Genomic DNA, 16,463 nt, shown 5'->3' with positions numbered 1-16,463 from the left:
AGAGCAAAGCACGCCGAAGATAGCCGTTCACACAACCAATGAATGTGTGGTGACCATGTTAATCCGGAGTCAATTATAAAGCCTAAGTACTTTACCTGGTCCACTTGTGGTACAGTCTCAGCATTGCAGACCACGTTCAAGTCATGGCCTTTTACTTTGCGTAGCTGGAAGTGCATAATGTTGGTCTTATTTTTATTCTTTATTTCTTGTATTGTAAGTATATTTCATGCATACTTAAACTCACGCTCATTCATTCATTATTATTATTATTTATCTTTATATATTTATAATTCTCTCCGAAGAGGTTCAAGTCGCACGGGCCGTACTGAAACATTATTATTATTATTTCTCACCTTTTTTTTTTGACGCGACTTATTGTAGATTTGCCGCAGATGGAATCAATTACTTGGCCGGACAAATGGGAAGAGCTGAAGGCTCTCACCCGGTACAACGTTTAAGACAACAGGCCTGAGGGTGCCCAGTTGGGCGTGAACCTTGGCTCAGGGTGTCGTCTGAGTGGAAAAATATTTGAAAGAATTAATGATAGCAATAAGCGCTGATTGAGGGAAATCGTTGACCATGCCGGCGGGGTCGGTATCGGGGTCCTGAAGTGTTTGGTATCGCGAGCTGATTGGCTGCCTCTATGGCTAAGAGTAATCGGGTCGTCGGGATCGTCCATTTCCCACCGTGGTAAGCAGAGATTATAGATTTCCATTTGCTACGATCCTGACACACTTCTCTTGCTTCATCTACATTCATTTGAACTGACATCCGTACAGATTTTGTAAATAGTTGGAACCAAGTGGACGGAAATAAAAAAGGAAACTATACATACATAAGTATGTATGTAGTATCATATTAATTATACTTTTAATTAATAATTACATAAAAGGAAAATAAAAACGATTTATTTTTTTGACGAAGCCTGGGGTGGATGTCTAGTCTTTTTTCTTTTTATGAATAAACATAATGTATATTTAGACTCCTACAAAACATCCTACTACATCACAGAGCCGTCTACCTGGTCCAAGAGGATATCTGAACCTCTCCAGAGACACACTCAATCACATGCTAAAAATCGAAATTGACTGAGCTATTGACTAAGTTAAATATAACAATGCCTTCAGGAGGTTGTTGGGGCTGCCCTGGCGCTGCAGTGCCTCGGGGATGTTCGCCTCTTGAAGCACTGATGGCTTCCAGGCTGTTCTACGCAAGCGTGTGGTTTCTCTGTGAGAGCGAGTGCGGGGCAGCAGCAACAGTCTCCTGAAGGTGGTCTCACAAAGGATAGACAGTCCCATCCTCACTCACTCGATGTACATGCCCGTGACATCCATTGAAAATTATAAATTTTACTAACTTAGATATAATATTGTGTTACTAACAAAATATGGATAAATATCCGAAATAAATATTTCATTTCTAAGATATTTGGCGAGATAAAAACTCATGCCGATTGATATTTGTTGTATAATGTCCCTACTGCCCGTATTCCAGGATTCGGGACAAAAAAGAATAAGTCTTACAAAATAAAAGTTATTTCTAACCCCTATTCTACTGTACATAACAATTAATACAACAACTAATATAAACCTATGTTTGATATTATGATTTTTAATACAATTAAATAGATACGTATAGAATCAGAATCAGGAAATCGGGAATGTGGAGGAAAATACATAATATATTGTTACCTATAGCCCTTGAAAGTTTAGGGTATTTTATATATAGCTACGGATTAAAGAAACCCTTCAACTGTGAAGGTCGTAACATTTCTCCTGCTTCCACCTTAGATACGATACGTTACCATCCTTAACTTCACTTCTTTCTTAACAAAATTTTATGTAAGTATTTCAATATAACAGCCTCCGTGGTCTAGTGGTTAGAGCGTCAGACTCGTGATCGAACCAGACCTCCGCGGTTCGATTCCCGATGGGGACATTGTCGAAATCACTTTGTGAGACTATCCTTTATTTGGTAAGTACTTTTTAGGCTTGAATTACCTGATTGTCCGGAAAAATAAGATGATTTCGTGCTTCGGAGGGCACGTAAAGCTGTTGGTCCCGGCTATTAGCCGTAAAACACCTCCACCAACCCGTAGCGGAACAGCGTAGTAGAGTATGCTCCATACCCCATCCAGTTGATTGAGGGGAGGCCTGTGCCCAGCAGTGGGACTTATATAGATTGTTTATGTATGTTATATATTTCAATATTCCCTAAAAAGTAGCTTGGAGAATGCTACACCGACAAGAGCGTGGCTCTTAAATTAATGATGATGATTTCAATATATTATTGTCCTTTACCTTTCATGATGAATTCAAATAAATTTGGTCCCGGCCGTTGGTCCCGGTTACTACTTACTGATATAAGTTAGTATTCGTTACATGAGCCATGTCAGGGGCCTTAGCTGGTTGGTAATCCACCTCACAACCCACACGATAGAAGAAGAATAAATGAAATGTAATAATAGGTAAAAGGAGATGTGCCTCATAAACCTACGTTCGGGATTATCTCGATAACCACTGAATGGAGTTCGATGCCATTTGACCTTTATGATTTGTGGCTTTGCCATGGCTTTACACAGTAACGCTGATATAAATACCGGGTGAGAGCCTTCAGACCGGGTGAGAGCCTTCAGCGCTCCCCATTTGTCCGGCCAAGTAGTTAATGCCATCTGCGGCAAATCTACAATAAGTCACGTCAAAAAAAAAAAAAAAAAAATGAAATATATAAAAAAGGTTCAATATAATCCGCGCCATGAAAAATGTTGACGGATTTTAATAGAACTAATAATAAGAAGTCATAATAACCAGTTTTTTTTTGACGTGAGTTATTGTAGATTTGCCGCAGATGGCATTAATTACTTGGCCGGACAATTGGGGAGCGCTGAAGGCTCTCACCCGGTACAACGTTTAAGACAACAGGCCTGAGGGTGTCCATGATAATCAGTAATAATCGTATGCCATGTCTAAGAAGATTATAGGATGACAATGAGGGATTTCCAGGCGTTCACCATAAACAATATAGATGGCGCTGTACAGCTTAGCGTGATAATTACCTATTTTTCCATTACTAGGGTTCATAGGGTTCATTTATAAATAAATAACAACAAATGTGTCTGTTTTTAAGTGTAAATGGCCTAAGCTGTGCAAGCGTGATGCGCTTTTAGCCTTCTTTTTTTTTCTCATTTAAGCTATCTTTGCTGTAGTTAATTTTGCATGCCGTTGTCACCTATAATTAGGATAACAGTTACTCTTGTTTATATATAAGTAACTTGTAATGTATTTATTGTTGTTAACTCTGTTGGTGACCATAAGTAAATTAATAAAATAAATAATTATACTAAAATACAATGGGTGCGTGTGTGGTGTTACGCCACAGACTATGGCTCATCTAACATCTTGCCCCGCGTGCCCTGATACCTGTACGCGAGAGGTGCTGATGAATGCCACCGAAAATGCTGTCCGAGTGGCAAAATACTGGGCTGAAAAATTCTGAATGCCATCGAAACGACAAGAAGAATAATAAAATGTAATGTCAAAAGTATAAATAAAAGTAATTGTTGCTTAATATTTGGCTCATATTATGTGTAGAATTATGTTGCTACTATACAGGGTGTTAGTGACATCGTAACGAATACTCAGAGGGATGATTCAGACCATGATTCTGAGTTAATATCAAGTGGAATTTTCCGTCGCAAAATTCATGTTATTTTTTTAGTTTTTTTTAATTATTTTCAATTCTATACTTTTGCGATGGAAAATTCCACTTGATATTAACTCAGAATAATCAGCTGAATCATCCCTCTCAGTATTCGTTATGATGTCACTTACACCCCATACAAGTACATACAGTAGCCATACAAGTAGGTATGGGTGTTAGTGACACTGTAACGAATACTGAAGGGGATGATTCAGACCATGATTCTGAGTCGATATCAAGTGGAATTTCCAGTCTGAAAAGTCATGAAAATTTTAGAGCTTATTTAAATTATTTTCAGTTCCATAATTTTGCGACGGAAAATTCCACTTGATATCAACTCAAAATCATGCCCTGAATCATCCCTCAAAGTTTTCGTTACGATGTCACTAACACCCTGTATTGCTTCTCTTTATTTTGATCAGAATAATAATGGTTGCATGATGTAATTGTGCCTGGGTTTAATAAAAAGGGTCATGATTTATACCCAATAACAAAGACAAAAGATGCATAATTATATTGTTATCCATGAAATTATAAAAATTAAACTAAGGAAAATAATACAGTAAATTTTTTTTTGAGGAGCGTAGCCTGGAAAGTCCTTCCTCGTTTCCAGGAGAAACTAAGTCAATTCACAAGTTCCATAATATTTTGCAGCAAGATAACTGACGTCACTTTTCAAAGGCTCTCAGGCAAATATTTAAATTCATGGTCGATAAAAAATTCTGACCTAAACACTCCTTCTCAAAACTTTAAAAGTCTTGTCTTGAGAAATAATTTCGTATAATAATATTATTTCCCTTTACAAATTTAAAGTATGTAAGCTGAGGAAATAAAGCCTTAAATTAATTGTGTATTTAAGTACAATTATGAATAAAATATTTCGTTTAGAATGGACACAATCGCCGCTCCGCATCAAGTAGGTATTCATTTACGTCATCCTGGGTATCGCCAAGTGGTACCACTATGGTGTCCTTGTGAAAGAAGGCCCTTATAACTACTAGGGCTCTTATGACAGGAATACTTGAGAACAATCGCCTGGGATTATTAGGTATCCAAATTACTGAAACAACTCTGCACCGGCGTGCGTGTATGAAACGATTGATGAAAGTGGAGGAAGCAAGAGAAACTTGTCAGGATCGAAGCAAATGGAATTCCATAGTCTCTGCTTACCCCTGTGGGAAATAGGCGTGAGTTTATTTATGTATTTATTACGAGTACTAGCTTTTGCCCGCGACTTCGTCCGCGTAGCGTGTTATAAAAGAGAGATCTTTGTGTGTGTGGGAGTGTATGTCAAATTTCAAGCATCTAACTTATGCAGTTTAGATTTTTTCATACGACATTTTTTCCCCGCTAACTCCCATTTTTCAAAATACAGCCATAACTAAACTTAGGTATGCATGCATGCTAGATTAAAAACATCTACTCGTATCTTACGCGGTTTAGATTTTTTCATACAAATGTTTTTTCCCGCTAACTCCCGTTCCCGTGGGAATTTTGCAATACCTTGTTGCAACTAAGCTTTAAGTTTACTAAGGTACCTGCATGCCAAATTTCAAACGTCTAACTTGAGTGGTGTAGATTTTTCATACAAAAGGATTTCCCCGCTAATTCCCGTTCTCGTGGGATTTCCGGGAATTCCTTTCTTAGTGCACCTTTACGGTACCTAAGCTACGTCTCTTCCAAATTTCAAGTGCCTACGTTTAGCCGTTTAGGCTGTGCGGGTGTTAGCGGGAAAAAACATTTGTATAAAAAAATCTAATCTAATCTGACTGACTGACATATCAACAGTCAGTCAGTTTCTCCTTTTATATATTTAGAAGATTAGATTAGATTAGATTTTTTTATACAAATGTTTTTTCCCGCTAACACCCGTTCCCGTAGGAATTTTGCAATATCTTGTTGCAACTAAGCTTTAAGTTTACTAAGGTACCTGCATGTCAAATTTCAAACGTCTAACTTGAGTGGTTTAGATTTTTCATACAAAAGGATTTTCCCGCTAATTCCCGTTCCCGTGTTAATTTCGGGAATTCCTTTCTTAGTGCACCTTTACGGTACCTAAGGTACCTGCGTGCCAAATTTCAAACGTCTAACTTGAGTGGTTTAGATTTTCCATACAAAAGAATTTTCCCGCTAATTCCCGTTCCCGTGGGAATTTCGAAAATTCCTTTCTTAGTGCACCTCTACGATACCTAAGGTACCTGCATGCCAAATTTCAAACGTCTAATTTGAGTGTTTTAGATTTTTCATACAAAAGGATTTTCCCGCTAATTCCCGTTCCCGTGGGAATTTCGAAAATTCCTTTCTTAGTGCACCTCTTCGGTACCTAAGGTACCTGCATGCCAAATTTCAAACGTCTAACTTGAGTGGTTTAGATTTTTCATACAAAAGGATTTTCCCGCTAATTCCCGTTCCCGTGGGATTTCCGGGAATTCCTTTCTTAGTGCACCTCTACAGTACTTAAGGTACCTGCGTGCCAAATTTCAAATGTCTAACTTGAGTGGTTTTGATTTTCCATACAAAAGAATTTTCCCGCTAATTCCCGTTCCCGTGGGAATTTCGAGAATTCCTTTCTTAGTGCACCTTTACGGTACCTAAGGTAACTGCATGCCAAATTTCAAACGTCTAATTTGAGTGTTTTAGATTTTTCATACAAAAGGATTTTCCCGCTAATTCCCGTTCCCGTGGGAATTTCGAGAATTCCTTTCTTAGTGCACCTCTACGGTACTTAAGGTACCTGCATGCCAAATTTCAAACGTCTAATTTGAGTGTTTTAGATTTTTCATACAAAAGGATTTTCCCGCTAATTCCCGTTCCCGTGGGAATTTCGGGAATTCCTTTCTTAGTGCACCTCTACGGTACCTAAGCTACGTCTCTTCCAAATTTCAAGTGCCTACGTTTAGCCGTTTAGGCTGTGCTTTGATATGTCAGTCAGTCAGTTTCTCCTTTATATATTTAGATTACATATTTAGAAGATATTTCCGTCATACATGATTTCTATGTAACTTTAACCATTAAGGCTGCTCACGCGACGGAAGCTTAAAAAATGGAGTAACTTCTCCCGTTTTCCCAAAATTTCCTGTCACTACTCTGCTCCTATTGATTGTAGCGTGATGAAAAGTATACTATAACCTGCCCAGGAGTATGAAGAATAATTGTACCAAGTTTCATTAAAATCCGTCCAGTAGTTTTTGTTTCTATAAGGAACATACAGACAGACAGACAGACAGACAGACAGACAGACAGACAAAAATTTTACTGATTGCATTTTTGACATCAGTATCGATCACTAATCACCCCCTGATAGTTATTTTGAAAATATATTTAATGTACAGAATTGACCTCTCTACAGATTTATTATAGTATAGATAACATCAATTTTCAAAACTGGATCTGTCTGGCTCACCAAGGTTGCCTTGCAACTATTTGCTGTCGGCTTTATAGATTGATAAGCTGCAATAGTTTTAGGAGGATGATACAAAATGTACTTAACATTGTTTATGGAGGAAAGTTCTCCCTAAACATTTTTATTATCGAAAGATAAATAAATAAAAAACTGCAAAATAAACTGTTTTTATTATTCATCCAATTGAGTATTAACGTACGAAAACATACAATTCCGATACCATTGACGATATGTTGTAAAAGAATAATATTTTTCCGATCTCTTTGTAACCCTCCTCGTCAAAATACAGGGGCAAACTCACTCACCGAAAGTGTACTGTTTTTCCAATTGACGTTATCGTACACGCGCATTTGTGTTTGTGTGACGCCCTTACGATTGAAGACTTAAGTAAGACCGTGGGGGGGGGGGGGGTGTAATGTAAACCTAGATCAACCGCTGGAGAGCGGAAAGTTGCCATTCTTCATGTAGTACTATCCCTTATTCTATGCTATTACACAACCCATTCGCCAGAGGATTCAAACGGCTCAAAGGCATCCGATTTGGCTTAATGTCTATTACATGAAATCAATAGCCATCTATTTACATGTTGCCTATCGGGCCTTTATCAGCACACACCAGGTTTGATGACGTCGAACATCGACCTCACAATCCACACAAAAATAAAAAGTAAAATTAAACAGTTACCCCATCTATTATCTGAACGCTTCCAACACTACTTTGTTGCCAATCAACACGTACCTATAATTAGAAATCGACGTTTAATCTTGAGTACAACTGAGCTAAGGACCCCAGACCTGAGGAATTTTCCGAATATTTAATACTACTTAATCCAATTTTAATATTGAGTATACGTATATTCCGCGAATAAATAATCTTCCAATATTTTCAAGAATCTGTAATGAAAAATGTCTTAAGGGAGAACGAATTATCAAGTATATATTTTTTTTTGCTAATTTGGCTGGGTTTGATTATTGGTGGGGATATATTATGACGAATTAACAAGTGCAGATTGGTGGTTATTAACGACTGCTAATGCAGCCGTTAATTAACGTGCCTTCCGAAGCACGGAGGAGCTCGAGATGAAAACTTTTTTTTGTGGTCACCCATCATATGACCGGCCTTTGCGAAAGTTGCTTAGTTGCCACCGAGCTCCTCAAATCCTCCTGGAATCGTATTATAAGTAATTGTCTATTTTCGGATGGGCACATAGAACTTCTTTTTGACAGGTCATTTTTATATGCATGACTATAACCGTACAGTATTCACGGAGTTTATAACACAGAAAAGCAAAGTTGTAGTGAAGTGTGATAAAATAAAATAAAGTGCTGGGTCTTTTTTGGAATGAAGAAACAGATTTATTCTATTATTTTATGCAATTATCTCTTTTAAACGTTTATAATAACAGCCTCAGTGGTCCAGTGGCTGGAGCGTTGGACTCACGATCCGGAGGTCCCGGGTTCAAATCCCGGTGGGGACATATCACAAAAATCACTTTGTCGTCCCTAGTTTGGTTAGGACATTACAGGCTTATCACATAATTGTCGGAAAGTAAGATGATTCGTGCTTCGGAAGGCACGTAAATTCGTTGGTCCCGGTTATTATTTACCTATCTAAGTTAGTAGTTATTACATGAGCCATGTCAGGGGCCCTTGGCAGGTAATTAATAATCCTGACACCAGGGTTGATGGGGTTGGTAATCCACCTCACAACCCATACGATAGAAGAAGAAGAAACGTTTATAACAGTTACGATTGTAAAAAGGTAGTCAAACTGGGCTAGACGAGTCATAACATTTTGGGGATTTGTGAGTTTTTGGTAGAATATTAAAAATATGCTATTTATGATATGGTAGGTGGATATTTTAAACCTTTTTGGTTTGACTATCTGTCACACCATCGCATCAGCGCTAGGTGTCTAGTAAAAACGTAGTGATTAAGATTTATATGCCCTTTGATGTCTATTTATTTAATTCGGTTGTTGTACCGGCGCAAGCCAGAAGGTGCAGAAGGTACAAGGTACACATCAAATGTGAGAGATATTACTTGCATTCAAAATATATGAGAGAAACGCGGCACAAAGCAGCCTACGTTATTTCAGTCTAGTCTGCGCCCGATAAGACAATTGTCGGTGTAATATTTTCCTGTCTTATCTATAAAAAGCACGACGTTTGCCTTCTCCTTATTTTTTTCTTGGTATCTTATTTTTCGTTTCATTTTCCCTTCTATGGCTTTTTTAATAAATTTGTCGTGTTTTATAAGTGATCATTACCTCGTCTGTCCTCAATAACTCTCAATAATTATTGTCCCCTTTCCGTTACTCTTATAAGCACCTATAAAGAATTTAAAAAAATGTATGATCATAATTTCTTCTTTCTAATTTAAACAGACAAGTGCATCCCATCAGACCACACCAGGATCCACCTAAGGCGGTCGGATCGAAGACCGTTGGCTCGAGCACGACGACGGACCCTTCGAATGACGGTCACCATCGTTACAGTCTTCGCGTGCTGTTGGCTACCATACGCCACCATGACTTTATGGTAAGTAGACATCTTAACGTGCCACCTTGGTCTTACTTTAGTCATAGAATAAGAAATATTACTACGTATAGAACGGCAACTCTCCGCTTCTCACCAGCGTCTGAGCTAGGTTTACCTCACCCCCTTCGAACATAGTTTAGACTTGAATCGTATGGCGTCAGACGTCACACATACAGATGCGCGTGTACGATAACGTCAATGTGTAGTGTCTAAGTAAAACGACGTTTTTTGTACAAAGTGTCTGGGGTGTGACTAAGAGTAGTGTTGGATGGTTGATGGACAGGGGTCCATCCGGCCTGATGCGCCAAGGTCGCGGGCTCAAACATCGGGATTGGGCAGTGGGTGTGACCACAATTCGGTATGTAAATGAATGATTAAGCTATTAAAAAACAACTTATTTAAATATTTATGCTCTTCCTGCAGTACTTAGTTATTTTTTTACAATTTAAGAAAAACACTTCTCCTAAAATAGGCTGAATGACGTTTAAGCCTTTGCCTCTGCTTATTTTGTTTTAATATTGTCGTTTAGGGTAATGTGCCCAATACTGTGGGCGGACGCTAAGAGTACCAGGCCATATTAAAGATAAAAATACATTTTTGTTATTTTTTATTTGAATAGTTTATGCTTCTAATAAATATGATGAGAATTAGAGATGGTCATTATTATTGGAGTTATTTAAGTTTGTTAAGCGCGCACTCTTAGAACATTTTATCTTAGTGATGAACACAGATTACTAATATTAAATTTTATTTATTATATACGGAATTTGTCAATGGCTTTAGAGGGCACAAGCAAGACAAATATATACCTACGTATGATTCTAGCTAAAACAAACACCATCTGACTTAAGAGCTAAAATTAGGGAATAGAGACGAAATCTCGAAATGTTTTTAAAACTTTCGGACAATTCCAGCGTAAACCAACGGGCTTAGCACCGTAATCACGCGACTCGCGAGAGAGTGACGAGTGACGATGTCGAGGCGAGAGGGCGAGAAAGAGTCGCGCATTAAGCCCGCTGGGCTCACACAGTGACTTTTGTGATGTATCCCGCCGGGATTGTAACGTGCTCATAAAGTCAACGTAAACAGTTTTATGCCTATTATACAAAGTTTGACGAATTTATAAAAAAAATATAAAGTGCCCGCCCATTCGTCATCTCTCGTAATTGAATTCGGGTGGCGAAATTATGCAAAACGTTAACGTTATTACTCCTGTTGAGTAGGTAATAAAGCTCACATTCTTCATGGTTTTTGTGAGGCGTCCGTGACGTAATTCGTCTCCATTTATATACTTATACAGAATAGCTAGCTATAACTCATAACCACACTTTATAATAAAAATAATGCGAAATGGTTTATATTCTTGTTATACCTTTCTAACCGACTTCAAAAACGAAGGAAGGTTATCAATTTGGCTCGTTTGTATGTAGGTATCTATATTGTTGGAATTGCACAACATTCGTATACAGGGTGTTAGTGACATCGTAACGGAAACTTTGAAGGATGACTGAGACCATGACACTGAGTTGGCATCAAGTGGAATTTTCCGTCGCAAAAGTATGGAATTGAAAATAATTAAAAAAACACTTAAAATTTCATGAAATTTCCGACAGGAAATTCGACTTGACACAGGGAATTCCGCAACTCAGAATCATTGTCTGAATTATCCTCCTCAGTATTCGTTACGGTGTCACTAACACCCATACGTACTTGTATGGCTACCTGTACGTACTTGTAACGGGTGTAAGTGACATCGTAACGAAAACTGAGGGGAATGATTCAGCTCATTATTCCGAGTTAATATGAAGTGGAAATTTCCATCGCAAAAGTGTAGAATTTAAAATAATAAAAAAAAAACCACAAGAAATCATGCATTTTGCGACGGAAATTTTCACTTGATATTAACTCAGAATTATAGTCGAAATCATCCCCCTCAGTATTCGTTACTATGTCATTAACACCCTGTATATTACTTAGTATATGTGAGATTCGAAACCCGTGTGCCAAATTTCACAGATGTATTATGTTTGTCCACGCATTTCTCAGAAACTACAAATTATATTGTAATTATAGTTTGACGTTATAATTTTGAGTTCACTACTTGGCTGGACACAAAGCGACATATACACGATAATAATCCCCGGTTAAAGTTTCCCCGGTTTGGTGAAATGTGCGGAATTAATACTAGAAAAAAGCTGAACTGTTTGTTTATCTTGTTTTATACTCTATTTAACAGCATAGCGGTGGTCCAGTGGTTGAGCGTCGGGCTCACGATCCGGAGGTCTCAGGTTCGAATCTCGGTGGGAATATATCACAAAAAATACTTTGTGCTTCGAAAGGCACGTTAAGCTGTTGGCCAATGTTACGACTTACTAATCATTACATGAGCCATGTCAGGGGCCTTTGGCGCCTCAATAATAACCCGGTCACTAGAGTTGATGAGGTTGGTAATTCACCTCACAACCAACACGATAGAAGAACACTTCATGATTAGAGTGACATGTCTTTCGTCTCTTTCATGCTACGCAGAATACTTTTTATGCGAAAAAAAAATCATTTTTCGTCTACTTCATGCCATGCCCACGTACTTATTCATATCACGTTCTGCTATTAAACTAATCACGTTAAGTTTATTAAATTCCTTCTTGTACACAAACCTATAGGAAAAAAGTAACAAAAACAATAAAAAATAGTACAACAAAAGGTTGGAATATATCTGAAAGAGATCTCATTAGGGTATAGTCTATTTTTTAAGAAAGAAAGTTAGAAAGAAAAATTTTTATTTTCGGAAGCAAATGACACAAACCTTACTTACCTATTACCACGGGACAGAATAACAGAATCCACACGGAAAATGAAAATAAAAACTAAAATTAAAAAAAAAATTGTTTTGTATGCAATAATTAGTAAGTGTTTTATTAGTATGATTATAAGTATGTCGTTTCCATATCTCGGGCCTATGGAGTCCCGTACTTTTGGAAGGCGTGCGTGGGGCCGAAGCCAACACGAAGAGGCCCTTTAAGACAGTTTAATCTAAATGTGGTTTGACACCAACCGGCAATTATCCCTGTATGCACTATGGGAGTGCACCCAAAGACAATCCCCGGTTCGTGTAGGACTATTGCAGATTATGGGAACAAAGGGAACTGGGCTATTGGGTTGAGGGTTAGTGGACTGGGATACTGGAGCTATGGGAGACTATGGCGCCTGCTCGACCAATGTTGGTAAACATGGATAAAATGAGCAGGTGGTGACTCACCACTCACTGGATGGGCCACCTATCTAGCCGACGCGACTGGTCGGCAAGGCAGCAATATGGTTGTGAGCAGTTATTATTATTATTAAAAATGATAAAAAACTGTACCTTAATGGCTGTGTACAATAAATTTAAAAAAAAGTACTCAATAAAAAAATAAAAGCCAGCCGGAGTCATTTTTGTACTGTGGCACTGGCTGGACACGCGAAAATGACAAGTTTAGTGTGAGTGTAAACGAGTTTTTGAGTGCCCACCACTTACGGGGAAAGTCACTATCTGTACATGACGTTAAACGAAGTGATAATAGAAGAAAATGGTGCTAAAAAATTTCACATAAAAGCTTTTACTCTTCAGTCTTTGCTCATAGGGAGCGAATAAGGAAACAAAGTACAGTTACTTGCCTTCCCGGGTCGTAAAAATCTTTTTTTTTGACGTGACTTATTGTAGATTTGCCACAGATGGCATTAACTACTTGGCCGGACAAATGGGGAGCGCTGAAGGCTCTCACCTGGTACAACGTTTAAGACAACAGGCCTGAGGGTGACCAGTTGGGCGCGAACTTCGGCTCAGGGCGTCGTCTGAGAGGAAAAATATTTGAAAGAATTAATCGACCCTAGTGGGTGGGGGTAGGCACGTAAACCCGTTGGTCCCGGCTGCATTAGCAGTCGTTAATAACCACCAATCCGCAGTGGGCCCGCGTGGTGGTTTAAGCCCCGATCTCCCTATCCATCCATAGGGAAGGCCCGTGCCCCAGCAGTGGGGACGTTAATGGGCTGGTGATGATGATGAGTGGGTCGATAGCGATAAGCGCTGAATGAGGGAAATCGTCGACCACGCCGGTGGGGTCGGTATCGGGATCCTGAAGTGTTTGGTGTCGCGAGCCGATTGGCTGCCTCTATGGCTAGAGTAATCGGGTCGTCGGGATCGTATATTACTTCCTTCGATCGTAAAAACCGACTGACAATAAGTGTTTGATCAGAGTGTATTCACTGTCGGCTGTGTTCTACACCGGCTTGCCCACAAACATGGAGCGCCGTACTAATAAGTTATTAATTAATTTATCCTAGGTGCAGTTTTTACTAACAAAGTTGTCTCGAGCATTACAGACGGCAATACGGCTCACCACCTATCACGTTGGACTAACTGAAGACTCGATGATTAAATCATCTTGCGATAGATGTAACTCTGTCTACCCCAATTGGGATATAGTCGTGAGCTTATGTTCTATTCGGACTGACGAAAATAAACGATGGATTGATCACCTATCAATAACGGTACGGTTCATCTATTTACTTAAGTAATATGTTGTCGGTACATTAGCCATATCAGGGGTTTTCACCAGCTTAACAAATAACCCTGACACCAGGATTGCTGAGGTTGGTAATCATCTCATAACGCATACCCAGCGTAGAAGCATAATATAAGCTCAAGGCTATATCCTAAAGGGAAGTAAGTAAGTAAGTAAGTAAGTAAGTAAAAAGTTTATTTCCTCTACAAAAAGAATCCATAACAAAAGACATTTGGTTTGTGCATACAATTTTTGAGAAGAAGCTGGTGCCTAAACTAGGTAAAACCTGTCATATAGGACACCAGGTCTCCACCTCCAGATCCAGAAGTCAGAGGCATATCCATCGCAAGATGAACTAAGTACCTACACCTCACCGAGCTTTCTATTAGACAGCAGCGTAGAAGCTACTACACATTTACATTTCTTCATTTTTGTACTTTAGATATTTGCCTTTTTTTTTTTAAAAAAAAAACAAAATTTTGAGTCGAAGTTTGAATTCTCAGGTACATGCTGGACCGGCAGTCAGCGATGCACGTATCAGCCAGGATCCAGGACTTCTTCTTCATCATGGCCGTATCCAACTCCTGCATGGATCCCCTGGTCTACGGCTCCTACAGTCTGGACGTCAGGGCGTTCCTCAGGATGTTGAGGAAAATCTTCTGCGCTCACAGTAGCCCCTCAGAGTTGCCTGGTAAGGAATTTTGGAATATATTATGGTTATCAAAATTGGTATTTGTAGTGGCCTACGAGGTCTGTTAAGGTTTGTTAAGAAGTGTCTACTAGATCAGAATAAAGCGGATAAAGTGACACAATTTCTTGCATTGTACATGTATACAGGGTACTTATATCTAAATTATTGACACCGTAACAAATACTGAGGTGGATAATTCAGCTCATGATTTTGAGCTAATATCAAGTGGGATTTTACATCGCAAGAATATCCAATAAAGTTGAAAATAATTAACCTTCAAGCGGGCGCGTGGTCTTTTGTAACGGGAGCGGGCGCGCGTAACCGAAAAGACGTTTGGGATGTTTAAAGGAAATAAATCACTAATTATTCTATAATGATTTATTTATTTGTACTTACATATATTATCATTGTCCTTAAAGTATAATTTGTCAAAAAAAAAAAAACAATTAATAACCTAATTAAAATTGGCGTGTGATGTCTTCAAGGATCCCGCTATGTATAGGTAGTAATCCGAAAATTACTTGGATTTCCACCGCATCTGTCTGCACCGGGACTAAAACAATTGCGATCTGTGGAGTGGTGGGAGCGCCCCGAGCCACGGTTTATTCTTTGATTTACTTCCAATGACATAGCGACAGGCTACTAAAAGTAACAAATTAATAATTTTAATAGGTAACAATAATAATATGAACGAAAATGTACTACTAAGCGCGGTCGATTCGACTACGCGCGCCCGCTTGAAGGTTAATAAAAACACAAATATTACCGTAAACGCGACGGAAAATTCCACTTGATATAAACTCAGAATCATTAGCTGAATTACCTCCCTCAGTATTCAATACGGTATCATTATTATTCCCTGTATAAAGTAAAAAAATATTTCTTCAATATACTTTGTAGTTACAATAATACCACTATTGCGGCCTTCTTCTTTATATATCTTTATATATAAAGTAAAAACAATATTAAAAAAAAAGTAACAAAAAAACCGACTTCAAACGCAAAATTAAAAAGCAATAAATTAATTTACTTCACACAAAGTAATAAGTACTAATAATAAGTATTTTCAATTAGTTAATTAATTTTATAATTTTGAAGTCGGTACCAAGTAAATGCTACAACGAGGTACCGATTCATTAGGCCAACCAAAAGTGATCAGCCATGATATGCAATTTTGAACGCCTACACTGCTATTTTTTTTTTGCTCCAAATAAAATATCACGAATAATTATTTTTATCTTTTGAAATAATAAATTTTATTTTAAAAAATAAATTTACACGACACCGTGCTATTTACTGCACTCCTCCCTGTTTTGAATTGTATTGCAATATTTTTGTATCTTCCCTTATCTTTGAATGAAACACAAAAATACAAAGGAACCTAAAACATTTTTTCAATTTCAATTTTGTTATGCATTTTTTTTGACGTGGCTTATTGTAGATTTGTCGCAGATGGCATTAACTACTTGGCCGGACAAATGGGGAGCGCTGAAGGCTCTCACCCGGTACAACGTTTAAGACAACAGGGCTTAGAGTGCCCAGTTGGGCGCAAACCTCGGCTCATGGCGTCGTCTGAGAGGAAAAATA

At 38.3% G+C, this 16,463-nt stretch overlaps 1 protein-coding gene across 1 annotated transcript in view; it reads left to right on the top strand.

Moving 5' to 3' along the window:
- LOC126370574 (adipokinetic hormone/corazonin-related peptide receptor variant I-like) overlaps positions 1-16,463 on the top strand; it is a 131,313-nt gene that overhangs the window by 88,363 nt on the left and 26,487 nt on the right. The window contains exons 5-6 of the mRNA XM_050015518.1: positions 9,488-9,641; positions 14,689-14,876. Coding sequence (XP_049871475.1) covers positions 9,488-9,641; positions 14,689-14,876 — 342 coding nt within the window. The remainder of the gene's footprint in view (positions 1-9,487; positions 9,642-14,688; positions 14,877-16,463) is intronic.

Source organism: Pectinophora gossypiella, chromosome 11, assembly GCF_024362695.1.
Source record: "Pectinophora gossypiella chromosome 11, ilPecGoss1.1, whole genome shotgun sequence".
Taxonomy (NCBI): domain Eukaryota; kingdom Metazoa; phylum Arthropoda; class Insecta; order Lepidoptera; family Gelechiidae; genus Pectinophora; species Pectinophora gossypiella.
Note: the sequence above shows the minus strand (reverse complement) of the source record. Positions and strands in the feature narration are given on the sequence as shown.